This window comes from Lagopus leucura, unplaced genomic scaffold (assembly GCF_019238085.1).
Source record: "Lagopus leucura isolate 7727_CA_CO unplaced genomic scaffold, USGS_WTPT01 Super-Scaffold_100002, whole genome shotgun sequence".
Taxonomy (NCBI): domain Eukaryota; kingdom Metazoa; phylum Chordata; class Aves; order Galliformes; family Phasianidae; genus Lagopus; species Lagopus leucura.
In genome coordinates, this window is record NW_024962263.1 from 79,601,727 (window position 1) to 79,625,179 (window position 23,453).

The 23,453-nt window shown below is 41.5% G+C and overlaps 1 protein-coding gene across 12 annotated transcripts in view; it reads right to left on the reverse strand.

Annotated features, from left to right (window-relative positions):
- Positions 1-457: 457 nt before the first annotated feature.
- The window catches only part of ZHX1 (zinc fingers and homeoboxes 1), a 28,175-nt gene continuing 5,179 nt past the window's right edge, over positions 458-23,453 (reverse strand). The window contains exons 1-5 of one of the 12 annotated variants that reach the window (XM_042868670.1): positions 19,669-19,866; positions 15,290-15,446; positions 7,155-10,524; positions 5,621-5,773; positions 458-4,648 (exon numbers count right to left, since the gene is read on the reverse strand). In XM_042868670.1, coding sequence (XP_042724604.1) covers positions 7,685-10,309 — 2,625 coding nt within the window. In that variant the 5' untranslated portion in view covers positions 10,310-10,524; positions 15,290-15,446; positions 19,669-19,866 and the 3' untranslated portion in view covers positions 458-4,648; positions 5,621-5,773; positions 7,155-7,684. Of the gene's footprint in view, positions 5,774-7,125; positions 10,525-15,170; positions 15,670-19,668; positions 19,867-23,453 lie in introns of those variants that run through there. The other 11 variants (XM_042868679.1, XM_042868677.1, XM_042868682.1 and 8 more) reach the window with 11 other exon arrangements.

Sequence of the window (23,453 nt, forward strand, 5' to 3'; positions counted from 1 at the left end):
GGGAGCGCTGCAGTGACTCGCCCTGCCGGGATGCAGCACTCAACAGAACGTGCTCAGACCCGGTCCCCTCGGAGGAAAACACACATTTTACAGCAGCCCTGAAGTCACCAAGCGTGACATCCAACCGACAAGGACTCCAGCAGGGAAGTGAAGTGGTTGCTGCTCGCCCCTGCTCCTCCAACACCAGGTACTTTCAATGTGAGCGCAGAGCAAAACGCTGCACGCAGCCCTGGCCTGCTGATGGGGCAGAAGAGGCAGCACCACCCTGCTGTACTGACTCACGTGAGGCTGCTTCGTGCCGGCTCCTCAGCCAGGACACGTCTCCAAACCTAACGCACCTGAGGCGTCGCTGATACTCGGCTTTGTGGATGGGGAAAAAAGACACCTCAAGAAGATGGTGACATTTTCATGCGAACGCGGCTGCCGGTTTCTGCACATCCTTTTTAAAAAGCACACAGTCAGTAAGGAGACATTTATTCCATTATTTCTGTTTTCAAATTTTTTGGTACAAAGTTTATTTTCAGAAGTTCCCACGTGATCCTTTCTTCTACCGGCTTCTTTTGGGATTTTTCTATCTCTGATTTATTTTCTTTATCTGTTGAAACAAAAGCAGTAGTTGCTACAGAAAGCAATAATGGCAATATTACAAATATTTTACAGCAGCATCCGTTCATCTCATTGCCTCAAAAAGTAACAAAAATAAATCCAAAGACAAGATCCGTACTGCCTCAAAGGCTTAGCTTTGTAATACCAAGCAGTGTGCTGCGTTCCCACATGTAAGTTGTACAAGTCCAGCACAACTTCCCAAGTTTGTGCAGAGCCTGATAAATAAGACACAGAAATATCAGTTACGTTATAGTGTTTCTAAGAACTTTTACTCTGTAAAATGTTTGGTCACTCAAAGCTATAAGCTTAATCACGTATCAAAGAACACAGGCAGTAAAGCCCATCTTACTAGAACATATAGTATTAGGCCAAACAAAATATAAGAGGACAAAATCTAGTGGTCACTGAAGCCTCTTCAAAAAAGGTCTAAAACAGAATGTTTCCATCATGTATCAGAATAAAAACGTAGTGTATTAAAATTTGATCTTTTTTTCTTTTTTACAAGCTGTCTTTTAATCAGTCTTCTATTTACAGTGCAGAACTTCTGCCAACTGCAGTAGTTTAACTTTGGCACAACACTAAGTTCCAATCCTTTTGAGTATTCAAGTCCTGTGTGTGTCCAAATATTTTCTTGGTTTCACGAAAGATTAGGCCCATTCACAGTTAACCAGTTATCTTGAACTTTTTCAACAATTGCTTCCCCTTCACCACATTGGGCAGCTACAAAGGAAAGACACTGTAAGCTATTGCATCACTCGTAAGAAACTCTTAATTCTAAACGATACTAGTAGTGTTGCTTCCTTTAACAACATCACATACACCAGACAGATCACACAGACTGCTACATACTGGACACCTTCTAAAAACCTTGCTGGTCGTTAGTGAATCGTCTTCCTCATATTCAAATACATAACGATGCATTAACTTAATTTCAATTCACATGTCAAACAGGACATTTAAATATATTGCAATGTATTATAGAAAATTGCAAAGCTCCATCATTTCTGTAAACGAGATCGACACCTGTTAACTCTCCTGTGCACATGAAGAGCAGTACCTAGTGCCACATTTTCTATACAATATAAAGCCTTCCCGGGTCGGGCAACTCATTTTTAGTGCATTTCTGTACAAACTGTAAGCATACATGCAGATAACCAACTAAGCAGAATTGGAAATGCTTCTGTAAGCTGGAACTGGAAGCATGGGGAACATTTCCGAATCGTAGTGGAGCTCTTGTGGTTGGTTGTTTTGTATCACAAATGAAGACAACTCGAATCTTCCGTCATTCTGGCAGATTCTTTACAATAAGTTTCATTATAGATATCTAATACTGACTAAATGTAAGGAAATGCTTTGATCAGTGGGGACAAAAGCCTTACTTGTCTTACCACATTTTAAGATACGCACAATCCGATGTTCATATAGTAAGGTTCTCAAAAACTTTAGAAACCCCCAAGCCATGTTTACGCCACAGTTCTTTAACCAAGGATCAGTTACTTTATCCACCACTGCAGTGCCGCCTGCTCTAGAATAACCACCAAAACCAAAGCAAGGCCTCACACCTCCCAACATGCACCAGGTGGGCAGCGGAGGACAGAACCACGGCTAACCACAAGGAGCGCCTAACGGGGCACAACGCCCAGTGCTGCCAGCCAGCCAGCACGCTCCAAGGTGAGGCTGCATCTCACCTAACTTCAGATGGCTCCAGTGTCTGCCAGCCACTTGTAACAGTCAGTGGAGTTTAGGGTGCAGCTCGTCTGATCGATTGTAGGCGGTCAGGATGAGCTGCTGACATGCACTCGTTAGCTATACCCATCAGCTACTGCGGTGCCTTGCTCACGTGCAGACATCGACATACAATCAGGTGAATCCCACCTTAATTCATGAAAAGTGCCGTGGGATCCACAGTTACCATTCCACATTTTAAATGCTGCATTAAGTCATTTTTAAATGAGTATCCACTGAAAAAAAATGCAGATGCTCTTCACTGCAGAAGGAAAAAAACCCAAAAGCTCAAAAATATTGTCTACAAACTGCCTGTGCTTCAAAACCTCCCTTTTCAAAAGTGAGATAATAATACACAAATTCAAGCTACTGAGCACGTACAGTTATAGAAATGTTCTCCTTCTGCTACAGCTTTCATTTCCTACCTAGTTTTAATACATCACAAACCTTAAGTCACTTGACCTAAGAAGTCTGTGTCATGCCACATACCACATCTACTCAGCCCTAGGATATCAAAAGCCTGGTGGAGAACACAGGCATAATGCAGCACTGCTCAGGGCAGGGAACCGAGCCCTGCACTTGCCCTTCCCATCCGGAATTTATACGATCATCCCAGGCACTGTGAGCACCTCTCAACTGTTTTACTGTTCTCTCATCAATACTATATTTTCATTACTACTAAATGCAGGCAAAATTATCTTCCAATAAATAATAAATTAAAGAAAGCAACTATATTTCATTGCGCTCTACATTTGTGTGTATTCAGGTAAGGGCAGGGATATTTAACATTACAGAATTTTAACAATTATCTTCTCTCCTTGGGAGATATGAATATACAGAGAGGAGGAGGTGGTGGAGGATGCAAATTGGGACCGTCGTATCTACAAAAGCAAACACTGAGATCCAATTCGAATACACAGTACTCCATTAAGTGCAAAAGGGAAAATACTCCTGACCTTAAACTACAGCTTATTACTCAGCAGCCAGAGACCAGTTGTCAGAGTTACTGCTGTGCTCTCATTTCAGAGGAAAATAGAGAAGGAGGAGGAGAATGTCTGCATGCTGGGGCTTTCTGGCCTTTGGGACTGCACTGCGCTGTGAATCGCTTTGCATGGGCTTCAAAAGTCCTTTTTCTGCTCTGAGGAGGAGAAGGGAGTGTATTTGCCTGCCTTGGTGAGCAGGAGGAAAACAGGCTTTTGCCCAAAGTCAGGAAGTCATGCATGAGAAAAAACATTTCATGCCATGTGTGGATTCTCATGAGTTTCCTTCAAATTTACAGACAGAAACAATACTGCACATAATGCTGTGGAAAAAAAAAAATAAAGTTTTAAAATCATTATTGGACAAAGCTGAAAAATCAAATGGCCTAATTTACTAAGGTGTATTAGAGATAATCCAGTAAATTCTAATCACGAGGTGCCAGATATCTTTCTTTTGCTTTCAAATCAAAGCAGAAATTTCCACATGCTAAACACGAAAGACTGCAACACTTGTTCTGTCAAAATAGCAAGAGTGACATTTGTTTTGCTCAGCAAGTTCTAGGTAAGTGAATTCTGCAGGGCAAGCAACAGGCAGTCTCTTCAAGATTCTGCATTTTCCCTTCTTTGCACACCACACAAGCATTCCCTTAGTTCATTCAAAGCAAGGGAGAGTAACTCCGACTTTCTAACTCACACCAATCTTGGGGTTATTAAAAGGGTGTCACTGGGAAGCCAGCATTACTTAGACAGAACTGTGCTTTCCATTGTACTCAGAAGCAAGAGCAGAACATGCTATGAAGCACCGTGGCCAAGGACAGTGGATGGCTCACCAGCTGTGACACTGCTTGCTTGCTTTTAGCCCTTCTCCCTCTCAACTCTAGCAAAGGATTACCTTCATCCCCAGTTAACTGTATTTCAAAGACAGCATTAACTAGCATCATAACATCAGGTACTCTTGGCAGAGACAGCAGATGAAAGAGAAAGCTCAACTTTAGCTCCAGAGGAACTGATGCTCACATCAATTCAGGGGGAGAATGAAGATGTGCTGTATCCCCTCGACAATTTCTATTTCACTCAGACTATGCAGTATGCCTTGGGCACCATGGTAAGGAGCACAGCAGCCTAACATGAGATGAGATGAATCTGGACTAACCACAGTCACCAGCAGTTTTGAGCTCCAACCAGCCACGACCACAAGTTACAGACAAAGCAGTCCATCCTGTCAGCCACCAGCAGCTGACAGCTCTTTCCAGTGCTTTTCTTGTCATTTCTGATGCAGGAGGCCTCTGGAAGGTGTCTCCCTCTCTCCCACAGTACACAGTGCAAATACATACATGCTGTAAACATGAAATAAACTGGTAATTAATGGATTCTTCTTTTAAAACAAAACAGATTATAAGTAATAATAAGTGCATACAACTGATGTTTTCAGATCTGAACTCACCCAGATTCTTCTCACCCTTGGCATAATTGAAAGACTTACAATGTGCATCTAGCCTAGAGGAAATGTGGGTACCCTGCATCTCTCATTATCCAACCCAGAGCTTGTTTAATTCAGATCTGCATTCTGAAATGGGGTTTCAATGGGCTGCAAATACTGTTAAAACCACTGGAATACAAAGAACTGTAATGTTTACAGTGTTTGAAAATCCAGATACATCAGCCATCCCCTCTGACCATTTTATGGAAAGAAGATACCCAATCCAACTATATTTAGTCTGATAAACAATGCATTTCCTCTTCCTGTGTTTTTGAGATCAGATGTACTAAGGCCTACCATTATAATTGAGTGTTATTTAACAGAACACTGCCAAAATGGAAAATTTCCCAGTTTAATCACATAATTAACTTGGATCCTTATTTTTCCCATCTTCTAAAGAAGGTTCGATGCAGTGATAACCTACACTAAGTCTCTGCTAACAAAAATGGGGATGTTTAGACAGGTTTCTTGGGTCTTTTTGGGGGGGAAAGAAAATTAATTCTGGCTTGTCCTTAAGATTTAAGGCAACTCCAGATTTTGGTTGCTAAAAGCATATTCCCAAGCAGTTTAAAGATAAGCCTTAATTTTTTCATAAATTTAAAAACAGCATCTCTTTCTCTACTTCCTTGTCACTGTAGCAATTCATGCTGGAAACCCGGATCTCTCTTACCCAAAGTCACAGCACTCCAGAGAAACACTGCCAACAAAGCTCTGCTTCTCTCCCACCCCAAAGTTAAGCTGAGGGATTCTAGGCTTGTCCTCACAGTGATAAGCATCAAGAGATAAAGGCATCACACTGTTGGCTGCTTTGTGCCTTGGTTTCACTGACCTGAGTCTTGGATGCCAGGAAACAGTTTGATAACCAAAACTGTGTCACACACATCAGTATTTCTAGCAATCTCAGAAGGTCAGAAAAAGGCTTTCAAGCGGAACATCGTCTTGCAATTCAGGCAGCCCATTCAATCAGAGAGCAGAAAGGTAGCTACATGTGTGCAGGGAGGAAGGTGAGTCAGGTAAGTTAACAACACTTCTTTTTTTTTTTTTGGTCAGACATTATCCCCTTTCTTTTTTTCACCCAGGTTTCACTCACAATCTGACATGAAAAACAGATCTAACATGAACTCCTCTGCTTTGGAAAATCATCACTGAAAGCATTTCCTTGGACTCTGGACAGTCAGTTATCACAGTAAGGAAGAAAGAGTATTTCTTGGAGATGTAGAAGTATTAGGGAACATTTTCTCCACACTAATTTCTCTTGTAGGTCAATAGATGCAAATGCCTGCAGAGAAGATGTTGGCGGAGGTGTAAAGGGAGCTACTAGGATAGTTCCTGTTAGTGCCCATGTAAAGCAGACAATGCTGGTGACAGCAGCACCAACTCATCATCCATTTTTGACGTCTAAATATAACTCAGCCCTAAAAAATACAGACTGACAGTAGCCAGAACACAAACTACTCTTCTTGGAGTACCAGTTTTCTATGATGTCAGATATCTGCATAGCCTAGCTTTCATGAATTTGGCCCATTATTTTTAAGTTGGTTATGCCACTATTTCATTACCTTGAAATTGAATGGCTTTTTATACACGTATAAAAAGCCATTCTATATATATACATAAGCATTTACTCAAGATGCAGATGTTCCCTATCAGATTAGACTACTTTTGGAGTTCAGTTCACGTAGATGAAACCATCTCTACAAATAAGTGTTCACCCAACAGCCCTAAGAACAGGGCTGTTCTATCGGTGAGCTCAATTCAGTAGGATGAATTTTAAGTTAAACTTGCACGCAAAACATTCAATTGGGCTACCATTAACAAACAGTTGAACACTGGTTTTTTTATCATTTTTAAGCACCTAAAAGGCATATAGCTTCATTTTGCTTGAAAATTAAAAAGCAGGTCACTGCCACCGCATACTTGAAAATCTTTCTTGCTAGCACCTGAAGACACTTTTCATCTCTATATCTGTGTATTCATACAAAACCCTAAGCAATGGTGAACGACTTTTAGGCAGTTCCCACCTCACGTTTACCTTAAAATACAGTGTAAGATTTCAAGAAATTACTCATGTTCGTTAGAAATACACATAGCTTCTAACCATTTTCCAAAAAAGTAAAGAATGCACAAGCTAAAAATGAACGTTACTATCAACTGCATCAAGTCTGCCAGGCATTTAAATTAAACTGATGTAAGATACGCTGATTAAATTTAACAAAAAGCATTTTCTAGCAGTAAACTCATTCAGTTAGCTTGTAATTATCAGCAAGAAACATTTCAACACAAGTTCTGTAAACCCAAAACACTCTGAAGATACGCAAAAGGTGCCAAAATCACCTCATTTTCTTAAACCAAGCAATCCTCACCCCTATGTTCATTGATTCCTTTGTCACACTTTTCCCCTTCTCTTTTGAATTCTTTCCTTAAGAAATAAACCCAGGCCTTGAAACCTTTCAGGTGAAGTGATGTTTGCAAAAAGACATCTTAGGCTTTTGCATTTTCCTCCTTTGCGAGCAGGTAATGTTCTCCTACAACAACAAAAAAATGTGTCTGTGGTTTGTTTTTTGGAATTAAACAAGATAAGGCAATTAAATATTGAGAAGCAGTCACGTGAACGATGAACCTTCCCACTGGTCACGTGGAAGAGGAGGAGCTGAACTGGCGCTGATTTATAACCCCACATGCTCAGCTAGGCCCGAGGACGTCCATCTCTGGTAGCAAGGAAGCAAATATCTGTTGCCTGCGCAGACAGCATCTTGCCCACGTTCCTTCAGGTGCAACGAAGATGCTAAGCAGGTGCTTGCTGAAGCTGAAGGCCGTGAAAAATCGTTTGGCTCTTCACCATAACATCAAGCCTAATTCACGGGTTTTTGGCTCCCAGATTCCAAACTGCACATCAATCTGATTTTGAAAGTTTACGCTTAACATGTCGTGGGGGTTCCCAAGTATCGCTATCATCCGTTTCCTCTTCATCTTCCTGATCTTCCAACATTTCATCTTCCTCCTCCTTCTCCTCAAACAGCTCTATTCCGAGTTCTAATCTTCTCTGCCTTTCTGCAAACCACTCTCTGACCTGCTCATACCCCATGTGAGATTTAGCTACAAGTTCATCAAGGTCTTGCTCATTAAGGAATTTGTGCTTCATATAGTAGTCCTTCAGGATTGCTGTTCCAGTTTTGAATTTTATGACAGACACACCTCGGTCCCAGCAATTTAACCTCTTGCTTCCCCGAGGCCTCCCTCGAGGCCTCCCTCTTCCTCGCCCCTTTGGTCTTCCTCTCCCTCTCTTCCTTGAGAAGCCCTGGCCATTCAGACTGTTTGCATTGGCACTCTGGTAATAATAATACCACTTCAATCCCCCATTTTTCCAGGCATAGCGAGTATCTCCAAACCAACTCACAATTTCTGATCTTGGGAGCCCTGTTTCTTCTGCCAGCTTGTTGTATTCTTGTGGAGATGGCCACTGAGTACGAACAAAGGAGCTTTTAAGCATGTGCAACTGCTCTGGTGATTTTTTGCCTATTTTGCTTGGAGCAGAGCCCCCTGATTTTGACCCTGCTGTTCCATCCCCTGCAGATGTTTCTCCAGCTTCTTCTTTCGAGCTGCTGGCATTGCTCTCATTCATCTCAGTTCCCTCTTCCTTTAAGACATTAGATTTCCTTCTTTCCACAAACCAGGCATCAATCTCTCTCCTGGTAAGTTTGGTTTGGGCTCTTAACCTATTCATCTCTTCATCAGTAAGGACAGGATTATTAAGAAAACTTGCTTGGAGGACTTGCAACTGCTCAGCAGTCTTCTCTTTGAACTTCTGTGGGGTGAAGTCAGGAAATGCACTCCAGGACGGCTTGTTCTGTGGAGCAACTCCTGTTGGGGACTCATTCATTTCGTCACTTGAATCGATAATGATGGTGGCACATGAGTCACTGTTGAGATGAATCCCATGGTTATTCTTTGAGTTTCTCTGATTGTAGCGTGTATCGCTGAACCACTTTTTGATCTCTCCCTTCGTCAGGCCTGTTATTTTCATAAGCCTACTAATTTCTGAATCCTGAGGAAACTGATTTTTAAGGTAGCTGACCTTTAATTCTGCCAGTTGCTCCTTGGTTTTTTTTGCTCGCATGCCAAAGGTATCGGGATTCATTAGTGCAGTTTCATTTTTGATAGGCTGAGGGGCTGGAACGGCAGCGACTTGTTTGGTTTCTGCGATAGGCTGAGCAGTGTGAATCTGACTCTTCTGTAGCTGGGTTTGGTTTGGGACTCCTGCTACAGTCAAAGCTATTGGGGCCGTGACTGGTAACGTATTTGCACCTGCGACTTGAGTGAGAACAAGTCCTGGCTGACCAACTATTTGGCATGTCTGTAAAATTGAAGGTAAACCATTGCTGGCAGTGGAAATGTGCGCCGGAATAACAGTAATTGTCTGTGGCACAGTATGCACTGTGCCATTAAATTGTTTCCTCCTTGCTTCCTCCACTTCCTCTGGTGTCCAGCTCACACCATGTTTCAGACGTTGGGCAGAAAACCAGATTTTAATCTGTTCCTCTGTGTACTTAGCTTGAGTGGAAAGAACGGTGATCTCCGACATGGTTGGATACGGGAATTTGTTATAGGTGTTGAGCAAAAGAGGATTGTTGTCCAGAGCAGTATTATAGGTTGGAATGCTGTTTACAGGTATCAGGACTTTGGGGATCAGGTTTGAGTTCTGTGGAGCTGTAACAGCTGTTATAACCTGTGCCATCCCAGGCTGAATCACTGGGGTCACAACTGTGCTAGCTACATCGGCTGCACTGCAAACAACCGAATGGCTCGCTTTGGACTCAGAAACTGCCAGTGCTGGTTGGTTTTCTACTGCTTCTTCGGAGTTTGGCTCATTTTCCTTTCCCTTCTCTTCACCAGGAATGTCATCGACCACATTGTGGAAAACAGCGATGCGTTTAGTCTCTGTTTTGTTTTTCATCATTTTCATAATAGGAGTTTTGCTAATGGAGATCCCCGCGGAGGGGGCCTCAGAAGGGTCAGCCTGTTCAGCGTTTTCTTCTCTAACGAAACTCCCATCAAAAGTGAGATCATTTACTGTTTGTTCAAAGATTGTCTGATTATTACGTTTCACCATGGTCAACTTAAAATTCTCCTCTCCAGGGTGGTACTTCAAATTATGTTCTGAGAGAGCATCGTATCTTTTGGTAAGAAAATTGCATTCTACACAAACGTAGGATGAATTTAATACTACATTGGGATGTTCTGAATCCACATGGAAAGTAAACATATTGAGATCTGGAGTCTGAAAAGTACAATATTTACACTCATAACCACCTTCTACTTTATTTGTACTTTTCTGATTGTCTGAATCCACACTCTCATGAACATCCTCTTCACTTGCTATGCTCTCTGCTGTAGGATTACTATCTGCTGGCGTGACTACAGGTGGTCCTTCCTCCAAGTCTGATACCATTTCCAGATCCGGATCTTGCTCGTTGGCTAAGACCATGCACGGTGTTGTTGATTTTCGTTTACTTGCCATGCCTGTTAGGTGAAAGTGATACTGACTGGTCAGATACAGACTTAGCTTCAAGCTCTTCTTGATTAATAATAATGGCTTTTGGTACTTCAAGTCAGTTCTTGTAACGTCTCAACATTTATCCCATTAGCAGCTTTTCTTTTGTAGTGCAATCAGATTAAAAAGGGACAGTTGAGGATGAAATGTTGAGACACTGTTTTAAAGTCCACATCCACCACCTGTGCAAAGAAGAGACAGTATAATTAGTTCAATTTAAAGAGTACATTCTATTCTGATACACAGCATGATTTAATTCAACCCTTTGGTGTTCAATCTTCCACTGTTCACCCCTGAAACCAGCAGACCCATTCCAAGAAGAGATTGATCCTCAAAGCTAGAGTAAGAAAGGCAAATTCCAACCCACTTATTATCGGCTGAAATTTATGCAATGAATGCAACGAAAGGCCTAAGACAGAGAATGGCATAGAAAATGTAATCTTCTGTTTCCCTACATCATTTTGGCAGTCTTACTCTTGGGCTGCTTTATCTAGGCTACGACATTCTCTCTCAGCTGCAATGGAAACTCAAGTCCTTCCCATCACAAACTCATCCCCAGCATGACATCTCCACGATGATCTTGTTTGCTATGCCCAACGGAGTGAAGGCTCCTAGAAAAGGCATGTTTAGCATATTTTTCTACTGCATTATGTATGTACATATATGCATGCTCTGGGTCATTTCTCCCAAGTTTGAAAGCAGACAGAACACTGCCTTCTCAAGGCACTCCAACAGACAAGGATGACAATCCTCTCATCCTAGCTCCCCAGATGTCATTCTCCCAATTGAAGGCCAATCCCAGGCCAATAAATTGTTAGCATGTGGCAATTAACTACACTGTTTTCATGGCTCCATGCATTAGTTGGGACAAGACTGACTGTACAAACTTCACTAGAGAAAAGCGATTAAAGAGTGACACAGTAGGCAGAAGCCAAAGAAAATTATATATTTTCTATTCAGAATTCCTACTTCATTTCTAAGAAAAAACTACAGAAGTACAAATTAAATTTGATGCCTACATAAATTCAGAGAATAAATATGTTCTTAAATTGCCCAGACTGGAGTGAGTTTTTATCCCATGGGGACCATAACTAGTCTATTGGAAATGATGCACAAGCTACTGAAAAGGGTTATAAACTCTATAATAGTTTCCTTCTTAAAATAAAATGAGACACTGATTTCTCGTGCCAGAAATCCCATAGATTCATGAATTTTTAGATAGCAGGACATCACCTACTTCCCAAAGCAGTAGCATGCTCAAGTGCAAGAGGAAGGTTCAAGCAGCTGTTTCAGAAGGTTACAGCACGTAACAGGTTAAAAACAGAAAGCCAGTTTTGCTCATGACCAAATCTTAAAAGAAAAAGAAGAGCAGTTAAAAGGAAGAGTAAAGAAGTGAGAAGGGGAAAAAAAAATACCATTTCCACTCCAAACACAAAATTTTCATTATGTGGGCAGCAAAGGCTGTTCTTAACTTCACATTTTTCTCCTAAGGCCGAAGACATTAGTATTCATCTATAGCTACCAGACAGTGCTGCTCTGTAAACTCTGTTTTTGACACTGTGCACATCACCACACTTTTCTGCAAAAATCCTCCCCAAATGTTTGTAAGTGATCTCCAAATCTACCTGTATTTCTTCTCTGCACAGCCTGGCACAACGGACTCCTTACACCAAGGGTGTGGTTACACAGCATTAAGGACACCAACAGTGCTGACAGATAAATCTTAGGTGATCATCATTTCAGGATTGAAATTGTTTAACAGCACCAGACTTGAAAGACACTCGTATTCCACAAACTAGTGCTGGCACTCTGGAAAATAGCACAGAGGTGCAAAAAGTATTTATTTTAATGCATATACAAAGTATGCATCACAGGTCACCTCATTTATCTCTGCAGTGAGAAAACCAGGAAGCAAAGCCAAATGGATCCATTTGTCTCCATGTTCTGAGGGATGAGAGGTAGGGTGCCATTTACTGTGCTGCTTCTGCGTGGGGCCAGAGGGCTCATCACAAAAGGCAGACAGCAGCCAAAACTGAACGCTGAGCAGTTCTCTTGCAGAAGAGCTGGGTGGTATTACCTAATCCTTCTGCCATCTTGAGTACAATTTCAGGAATACCAATTTTCAAAAGCTTCTTGGCAGCCAGGAAAGCTGGCTGAAGTTGCAGTTTGGAAGGTAACTAAGATGTCTTGCAGTACCCATCCAGAATGGAGAACGTGGGATCCATCAGTATGCGGCTGCCTGCTGGGCACAGGGGCTTGCTGAGGGTCACAGTAGGCTGGCCCAGAGCACAAGTGAAAGAAAGCAGTGTTTGACCTCACACACAATACTGCAGCATGCCTAGATAAAGCTTGAGATAATAAATAAAGTGCAAACCCTGTCCAACAAATCAATGAGCGTTTCTCCCCTATTCCCTCCCTTAGCAAACAACATTCATAGTGCCTATAAGCCTACGTGCCATTGGATCATCTGTGCCTTTGTAGTTTAATCTCTGTAACATGTCCCTTTTTGCTGTGGTTTGGTTTTGCTCGCTGTGCACAGAAGATTATCCCATTCCTCTGCTGTTTACTGAGCAGGAAACTGTTCCTATACTCTCCTCCCTTCCCTGGAAGCATTCAAGGCCAGGCTGCATGGGGCTGTGAGCAACCTGGTCTAGAAGAAGGTGACCCTGCCTGTAGCAGGGGGCTGGAACTAGGTGATCTTAAAGATCCCTTCTAAACCAAACTGTTCTATGATACTCATTACACTACTTCTTTTTTCTTTTTTTCTTTTTTTTTTTCCCCCACAGGACACTGTGATTTTAGAATCCTGTGTAAATAAGAGCTGTCAAGAGCTACAACAGCATTCACTAAAATCTCAACAAAGCCAGATGTTTGCAACCTTTCTCAGCCTTCTGTCCTCTACAAACTGTACAGAAACCTCCACTCCCTTGCACTGGTTACCAATGGGATTACTTCATCTGCAGCATGCTGCTTGATGTGCTCTTCCACTTTATCAGGTAATTATGAAAACTCATACTTGCATAAAAAAATCAAAGCAATTATGCATCACCTTTGTGCTTAAGTTCCTCTAAAACATCCTTTCTGTACTTCTTACAAGAACACCAAGTGCAGCCCCGTCATGTATTTTGTCTTTGGCAGGGTCTGTGACATCCTGTTCCCTTAACAGGGAATGAAAGTAAATTAATTGGCTTGGCATGGTGTGTGGGACTTGGTTTTGAGAAATTCACCTTTTCTTTTTTCCTTAAAAGAAAAAATCTCACTCTCTAGGTGCTTAAAGATAGCTTTTTCTTTTTTTTTTAGTAAATTTGTCCTATATATTTCTGGGTACGAATATTTTGTTAATTGAAGTGTAATTCTCTGGATGTCCTCCTCCTCTGCTCTCTCATTTAATATTGGCCATTACATTTGCTTGTTTCGTGTCCACAAAGACTACCCCTCAGCCTTCACAAATTCTTAAAGACCATCACTAATGGTCCAGAGGACACTTTGGCTTGCCCCTTAAATACTTCAGGATCAAATACATAAGAAAATGTTTTTAAGGTGTTCTATTCCTGTTTGGACTGTATTTTTATTTCTCTATACTGAAACTGTATTGTGCAATTTGGTTTCTCACAAAGTATTTCAAGTATTCACAATATGCCAAAAGCAGCATCTTTGGCTGGCTGACTTTATCCAGAGAGTTACAGTCAGTGGGTCAATATCCAGGTGGAGATCTCTGATGAGTGGTGGCCTCAGAGGTCCATACTGGGACCAGTACTGTTTAATATCTTTATTAATGACATAGACAGTGGGATCAAGTGCACTCTCAGCAAGTCTGCGGATGATACTGAGCTAGGTGGTAGAGCTGACAGGACAGAAGGAAGGAATGACATCCACAGGGACCTGACAAGCTTGAAAGACAAGCGCTTGTGAATCTAAGGTTAAACAAAGCTAAGACCAAAGTAATACACCTGAATTAGAACAATTCCAAACATTAGCACACAACTAAGAGATGAATGGATCGAGATCAGCCTTGGATGTTTCAGCAGATGAAAAAAAAAAGACAAGCTAACAGATGTGCTTGCAGCTCAGAAAGCCAGTCGTACCCTAGAGGTGAAGAACGGCACTTTTTCAAAATCTGGGGTAAAATTACATACAACTGACATCTCTAGCAAAACCAGTCCATAAAAGGTATTTTCCCAGATACAAACAAAAAAATAAAGTGAGTGCAGGCACACATTTTTGAAGGTCCAGGAACTTGTATTTTTATCTTTGAACTGGCAATTGCTCAGGACACAGCTCTCCAGAAATAGAACACAAACAGATACTAACCCCAATTCATTAATAATTTTACTAGGACAGACATCCTCCAGAGTGAAATTCAACACTTAGATGTTGTCTCCGTAGCAGATTTGGATAAAGATTTATGTAAGCGTTTTCTAAATGCAGGCAGAAACCTCTTGCCTCTTTGATAAGAGTTTTAGAAGGAAAAGACATGGTTCACAGTAACAGAAAAAGAAGTAAAAGAACCCGTTTCCAGGACAAAATTATTACTCATCCCTTCCTTCCAGCCTCCAAACAAGAAAAGCTGATGCTGCACAAAATAAATGAGGTTACAAAACGCATTGTACACACGTGTTCAGGCTGTATGCTTTATGAAAAGTCATTTTCCCTACTTGCTGCATGACACCTCTATCCACCATACAAAAAAAAAAAAAAAAAGAGGAAAAAACAACAAAACAAGATAGAGCCAAACTCAAATAATGCCATTGGAAGAATGTGCACAAATAGGGTAGCTTAGCAGAAGACTGAGGAATGGGAATCGCTTCTAACTTTTAAGATCACCTACATCATAAATTGCCTTTGTCAGCACAGAAAGCTGTGTTCTGTCTTCTTTGTACAGCTTCTGGTTAATCCGCAACAATATGGAACTGTCAATCCTTTGTTTAGCCCACTCTTAACTATTACCATTCTGTCTGAGTCGCTGTATCCAAGCCAAGAACTATTCTGCACAGAGCTCAGTATAGCCATAATCTGCTCTGATGGGACTGCAACTGTACTGCCTTTCAGTGAGGAAGGTGAAAGATGATGTTTTACGGAGCCAGTTTCTTCAGTTGTTCAACACCTGCAAAGCATAGAAGATATTACTGCTTATTACTCTAAAATAAAACCAAATCTCAGTGTAAACCCCACAATATTCACATTTCATTCCAGTTTTAAAACATGTTCCACGTCAAAATGGGAGCAAAACCTATCAGACTGATAGTAGTAGGACTTCAGGTGTGCTGCAATACAGGGGCAAGCTTAAAGTCCTTGCTGCATTAGTTTGCAATGGCTCCCGCAGGCAAATACCAAAAGTTGCTCTACTCCTGCCCACATACACTTTCTAATAAGCCAAAACCAGACCTGAGTTGAGGCTGACAAATGGGAAGTGAACATGAAGCCCTCTGGAGACTAAAAGGAACCTGCCAGAGAATATATGACAATCTTCATGGTTAACTCCAATCCTTGTTGGTTTTAAAGGATAATGAGCATGATATCCATCACAGTAAAAATCAGCATTTTAGGTTAGAAGTGATCATTAAATGACCCATGTTATCTTTCTCTGTTAGAAAATACTTTCCAGGTACCTCTACAGTGAGCACAAATCATGCTACTGCTTTTGGCACAAAACCATAGCCAGGTTTTAGGTCTGATCACATACGAGCTACTGATCAAATCTGATAGGTACTTAACAATCACGGGTATACTGGTGAGCCAGCATCTTTAACATATATGGCTTCTGTTTCTGCTCCTCAGGCACATAAATAAGCAAGTATTTTCTGTTACTTATTTTAGCAGCTCAACATCACATTGGCTGGTCTTGATTTTTAGCCCCCTACGGTATTTAATTCACACTGTGAGCACTCAGTGCTTTTACCATCTCTGCAGGATCATTCTTAAAAGTAACAGACCTGGCTGATATAAATGCCTGTCATATCCAACAAAATGGGAGCAGAGTTGGAGACTGATTTTTCTGCATAGTTACAGCTATTTTGTTTTGCTTGCTGTGCTGTTACACTGAAAACAGAAAGGAAGAGGAAATAACATTACTGACCTGAAAAGATTGCAGAATGCATTTTGGGTTGATTAAACATTTAATTCAACCCCCAAAATGTTTGCTTCAGGTTAGCTTTTAAAAACCATAACAGTTAAAATTGATTCGTTTTAGAAACTGTTTATGAAAAAGTTTCTCCTTAAAACATCAAAACAAAAGGTTTTGTTCTCCTGGAATTTCCTTCTTTAAAACGAAGCAATCTGGCACAGACACGACTTCACAAAATGTTCCTTTCAACTCAAATGTGCGTTTGTTTTTTTTCTTTCAGCTGAAAAATTTCTAGAGACCTTATCTTTCCCAGGCCCTAGCCTAGTGCTGGAAGTACCAGACCTTCCTTTCACTTCCTGGAGCTCGTGTCCCCAGGCACCTTTCAGCTTTTTCAGGAGGAACGCAGCAGCCCTACAGATGGTCTCCTTTGCTAGATAGCCCGACTCATTCCCTCATCATCTCGTTGCTATACAGGAACCCCCGCGCTGTTAGAGGTGACACAGCTCAGCACAGATTGTCTCCCTCTCCTCTCCCCCTCCTCCACCGACTGAAACTAACTGTGCATGCCCTCATCACACTGCAAACCAGATTCCAGATCAGCTGCTATTTGCATTCGTTATTATTTTCCCTTTACTGTAGTGAAATGAAATCTCAACGGCAATTAACAGGCTTGGGAGCTCTCTACCCTTAAACAAGTGGGACGAGAGCTCAGAGCTTGCTGGCTCCCAGAGCTTCTCCACCTGACACCAGGCCAGCACCGCGCTGCTGCATGCCAATGTACCAACCTACTCAGAGGAGGGGAACCCACTTAAGGCAGGTGGTCTAAAGAAGCATGCAAATGTGCATGACAGGCATAAAACTACTATCAAGAGCAGATGACAAAACATCCCGTAAATTTTACCTTGAATACTAAAAGGTAGCGATACATTACGGCTCATAATTCTGCCAAATTCTTTTCTTTTTCTCCCGTTTTCCCTCTCTCTCTCTGAAAACAGCAGAACACTTTTCTCAGACCTCAGGGCTAGATCCTTGCCAAATCTTGATTCCTATGTCAAATCCCTGAGGCACAGAGCTGTTCAGGAAAAGATAAAGTGGTTCGTACAGAGTCTGCCTCACTTCTATCTCTTGCTTCCTTCTTCACTTTCTGCTCACTTTGCTTTTGAACCAGTTGAACGTTTCCCCAAAATTCAAGGAATTTTCAAAGAAAAACAGCCCTAAAGCAGAAATAAGTCAGAAATTCTCACATCAGAGATTTAGGAAAACAAAAACAAGGACTTGGAATGGACTCACCACGAGATGCTAACACGCACTGCTACATACTCCATGCACAGACTTGAATACACCAGAATACAGATCCTGGATTTAAGTAATTTGTAAAAGATTCCAAAACATTTGAACATAAAAGCATGAATCCAGTGCTTGTAGGAGCCAGTATTCTATGAATAGAAATAAGCATGTACATGGAGTGTCACTTGAAAAAAGAGATCCTACTGTACAAACCTAGTCCAGCACTTGTTGAGATGGACTTTAAGGCTGCCATCAAGGCTGCAACTACTCTTCAGAGCCACACAGGCCCTGTGGGCTTTTGCTCACCTGCACTTCCTTACTACCCCTTCTGCATGCCCCAGCCACACCTGCTCCCATCCCACCCCTTCTGAAAGGCTCCTACAGCACCTCAGCTCCACTTTATGAGAAGATCAAAGACTGCGCTACACAGTTAAGTCTTCTGTTTATTTTGTCACATGCTTTGCTTCTCCACTTGCAAGTCAAAAACATGACTTTGTAGCTGACATTTCAGATACGTGTATCTTTTTAACATGGCTTCCAGCATCATATATCAACTTTACTGTAAGGCAAGTTACATAATTCAAGGTGAACAAAAGCTAAAATTCACCTGGTCCCCACTGACAGACTCCTCCATAATGGTGACATGTATAAAACTTTCTGTCCATGCCTGCAAGCACAGCTGACCTTCCAGAATTTCTTCAGGATGTTATCCTCCAGCCTGATCCAACACTGATCATGCATCCACACTTTTTATTTTTCACAAGTATGAAACACTTGAGTTTCCCTCTCCTTATGCAGGGCACTCAGACTCTGCCATTAAGTGCAGTACCCCCACTGCAGTGCTGAACTACCATCAAGATCAAGATGAGAATGTGAAGCTTGCTTACATTGGTGAGTATCGCAGTGCAATGCCAACATACCCTCAGTCTGCTCCTGAAGAACTCTGGGGCACAGCCACAGCAGTTACAGCATCTCAGTGCTGGCTATGGAGTGCAGGCAGTTGCTGCAGAGGTTGTGCAGATGTACTGGGAACTTTAAAGGCATTTTAATTCTTGGAAGTTTTCAAAACTTGGAAAGACCCAGAACAGCCCTATCTAACTTCAAAGTTAACCTTGTTTTGAGCAGGAGGTTGGATTAGCCAATGTCCAGAAGGGCCGTCTGTTCTGCTTTATTTCTGGTTTAACCCTGCAGGTGGCTGAGCACCGCGCAGTCGTTCACTCAGTCCCCCACAAAGCGTCCCAGTGGGATGGGGGAGAGAAGAGAGAGAATAGAGAAAAACAAAGTAGAACTTGTGGGCTGAGCTAAAACTATTTACTAAGAGAAAAGGATTCTCCTAAAACCAAAACACAGAATCATACCAGACACTCCGAAGAAAACAATTCCATCAATTCCGTGATTCTGCGATCCCAGCTGAAACTAAGACATCCCCCTGTGATTTGGGGATGCATCACCTTATAACAACAAGCGAGGAGGCCAGACTGAGTTGCCTGCAGAACCAGTCTCTGCAGGTCTCAACCACCTAATAAAACACCACTGGGTTCCATGCTAACCTTTGCAAAAAGCAAAGCATTTTTATTTGCAACAGTGACCCGACTCCATCCTCCTGCTGAGCACTGTTCTGTACTACTAAGATGCTCCTGCTGATTTCTGTGGGAGATAGCATCTTATTCTGTGTACTCACAGAGTGGATAAACACTGTTTACTGCCAATGAGGCCAGTGACAAAAGGAGTAAAAGACATGGGAATACAGAGCTTTCCAAGGATAATGAGCTGAATAAAAAGCTGAATCTGGAAGTTCAGTCACCTGGGGAAGTCAGAGAGATAACAGTTTACTCAAGTATCCAGGGAGAAATAAAGGCTTTTAAAGGAGCCAACACCCCTTCCAGGCTCACTCCCCACATTCTGACCACATGCTTGACTTCATGACTTAATTTCCCCCCTCTTAACTGCCCAGATCCCCATTTGTAATCTCCACCTCCAGTCCAGGAGACGCTGCCATAGGTAGAACAGGGGCTGCACCTTTTTCTGCTTTCCCAGAGCTGTCAGTGGTGTGAGCTACTCTGGCAGAAGGAGCCCAGCTGTCCTGGCAGGGAAGAGAGAAAGTGGATTAAAGAAACAGGCTACTTTATTTCACCTGTCTGCTATGTACTGGTATAATCATGGAAAATTAGGACAACGAGATTTAAGTGAAAAGGATGCAGTTAAATAAAACACTGTGCTTCAAATGAATAGCTGCAGGGCTTTTACATTAAGTTTAAACACAAAATCGGATTAGTTTTGTTTTAAAATATACAGGTAATTTAAAGCTGCATAGATATCCTAGGGTCAAAACAGTGTTCTGACTGATTTAAATGAGAATTGACAGTAGAATTTTATTTAAAATACCATGTGTGCTACGAAAACAGACTTAAGAAGCATGAGAAAACCTCAAGAAAATTGCATGCCACAGAAGATAGCATTGGGGGCCACGCAGGAAGAGAACAATCAGTGCTGCATTTAAGCATGCTATTATTTAGAGGAGGAAAATAAAAATCAATTAATTAGAAACACTTTGTTAATTTATGTTAATATTTTACGAATGCACTGAACACATTCCCTCGTAAGTAACACCTGGTTTATCAACATTACAGAATCACAGAATCACAGAATCACCCGGGTTGGAAGGGACCCCAAGGATCATGTAGTTCCAACCCCCCTGCCTAGCAGGGCCACCAAACATACACATTTAGATCAGGTTGCCCAGGACCCCGTCCAACCTGGCCTTAAACACGTCCAAGGACGGGGCATCCACAACCTCCCTGGGCAGCCCGTTCCAGGGCCTAACCACTCTCCTAGTAAAGAACTTCCCCCTAACATCCAACCTAAATCTTCCCTCCTTCAACTTGGATCCATTTCCCCTAGTCCTGCTGTTGTCAGCCCTTTTGAAGAGTTTACTCCCCTCATTAAAGCAGTCATCCGCCTTTAAGTACACTGATCGCTGGCCGAAGTACTGTTCTAACTATAATCAGATCCATTTTTATTAATGGAATATAAAAATGAAGAAAAAACAACTTGGTTAATATATATATATTTTCTTTTTAGATGCCACTTGGAAATTCTTGGTGAAAACATGGAATCAGTGGCAATCAATGACTAACTGTACAGAAAGCCATTCACTTTGAAGACAGTTGCACTGAGCGGAGATGCAAATCATCTTCTGAATGACAAGAGAAGTTTCCACCCCCTCAGAGCTGAAAAAGCAGGACATTTTATTTCCTATGTAAGATCTCCAGTTAGGATTTGAGCACGAGCTCCACTGGGGCTAAAACCTGAACATACACGGATATATCATCACAGAAACAATCAATGTAATCTACTAAGTGTAAGTAAGTATTGTATTTTGACTCCTTTATGGGTTTTTAAAAGCTTCAACAAACACATATTCTTGTATATTCTCCATATTTACAGCAACTAATTAATAATACAGACACATTATGCTGCTTAGGCAAATTTTCAATTAAATTTTAATTTCCGACCAAATGCAGTCTGGCATAAATTGGAGTGACAGGAGCTAATCGTTGTCTGAAACACGAGATATGTGTAACTCACTATTTTCTAAGAAAATGATGAGATGTAAAAATTAATAATGTGAGTAACTGAATGCTGAGGTAAACACCTGATAAAATAACACTTACATAGAGAATTTATCCCTCTAAGCAAAAGTCTGCAAACAACCATGAAACCAAACAATAAGAAGCATTTGCTATTTATGAAAGATATCAGAAGTCCAAATGCAGTTCAAAACTAGAATAGATCATTTAGACCAATGCTCCATACGCTCAGACTTAAACTGTGGTCAAATCTCCCATATTAAATCATTTTGATTTCGACCAGTTATTCCAATTCCCACATATTTTAAATGTTTTTGAATTAATGCATTTGTTAAGTCACTTCCAGGGCAAGAAGAGGAACAGAAAAACAGGTAAAGAGAGGCAAGACAAAGTGTCTAATGTCATTATTAAATCAACCAACTCCAAGGAGTCCAGGATAAGACCAGGGTGTGGTGCTGAGAGAGAATGTTTATGAGAGTGTCCAAGTTTAGCATAAGAGAATAGGCAGGCCTGGAAAACCCACAGGAATCAAACGCATCTGTTGTTGTAGGCAGCCCCAGCAAAACGTTACTGGTTTGGTGGCCTGGGGCTAGATTCCCACCCTTCACCCCCAGCATCCCTTTCTTTTTTATTTTTTCTGGACAGCCAAGTACAATATTAGCTTGTCGGTTTCTTTTTGCCATCGTCAGGATGAGGCTGGGTGAGAATATTTTGTGTCTAGACTAATAAATGTTTGTAAGGGTTTTGCAAGACTGGTTTATGGGAACAGAAACCCCTTTTTGTTTTCTGCTGGAAAAAAGCAGCATTAAAAGCAAATAAGCGCCATCATGCATTTGTTTTAAATTGCACATTACAGCACTGCTATTTTATGTGCAATCAATACATAATTTGGAAGAAAAATGCTTTTAAAATTCAGAGCTATCCCTGAGCAGCTAAGGTTCTCTTGGAAACTGAAGGAGGAGTCTGAAATTATTGTTCTTTTGTTTGCATCCCCCAGTGGGAAAGGCAGCACAACTCGAAACCACGGTGCTCTGAGGCAGCATGAATCATTAGGAATAAAGATCACCCCTCTCATTTATGCATTAGATATTAAAACTGAATCTAGGACAAAGGTAAACCAAACAGGCTCCTACCTTCCCAAGCAGTTATTGGGTTAAATAAAATATCAAAGGGACTGTATAAATCTTGTGACTTCCTCTACTGAAATCAAAAAACAAAGATACTTAATGTTCTGCAAAACACGGACCACCTAGATCCCAATTACAAGCGTCAACTTAATCAGTGGAAATTACTGGGATACCCACGGGCCAAAACCTACATTTTCTTTTTAATATTTGTTTAGGAGGGCGGGGTATTTCAAAATGAAATGGCTGCCCGTTTCTATTTCACCGCTTTGGGTGGAAATGAGCGAATCTTTCCACGCAGAGCAGCACGGAGTTGCTGCCCTGGTGTCAGCGGGCGCTGGGCCCAGGCTCCCTCAGAAGCCGGCTGCCGGGCCTGAGCGCAGCGCGCTGACAAGGGCACAGTCCGGACAGGCTGCACACAGCCACTTCATGGGGATCGGCTCCAGAAGTGGGTTGCTTAGTCCTATAAATAAGGGAACAGACTGACATTTTGCCCTCAAAACTAGCTCATGCCCATACGTGCATGGCCTAAAGCGCACCAGGAGCGCTGGCTGCTCTCGGTCAGTAAGCACGTGTGATCACACAGTACGATCATTTGCTCTGTCATCAGCCCCACAAATATGAATGCACTGGAAAGCTTTAAAGTCAAATTTCAGTGCATGCTGAAAGAGAAAGCATCTCCCTCTCTATATTTCAAGACTAAAATTAGATATGTATTTCTAAGGATGTACATACACATCTATTTCCTCAGAACGTTTGCAAGGAGTATATTTGTTTTATTTGCTTTAGTCCAATGTTACTCTTTTCTCGCCTCTTCACTCCTTCCCTCGAAAGGAAATAAACAACTAATATTAGCATACACCTATTTTTCTCCTGGCAGAATTCAAGAACTAGAGTATTAAAAACAAAAAAAAAAAAAGGATGACCTGACAAGAATCAGATCTAAAATGCTAAAATGCCTGTTTGCGGATTGTAAAATGAAACACCCAAAGTTGAAATCGTCCTCTAAAAAAAAAAAAAAAAAAAAAAAAAAAAAAAAAAAAAAA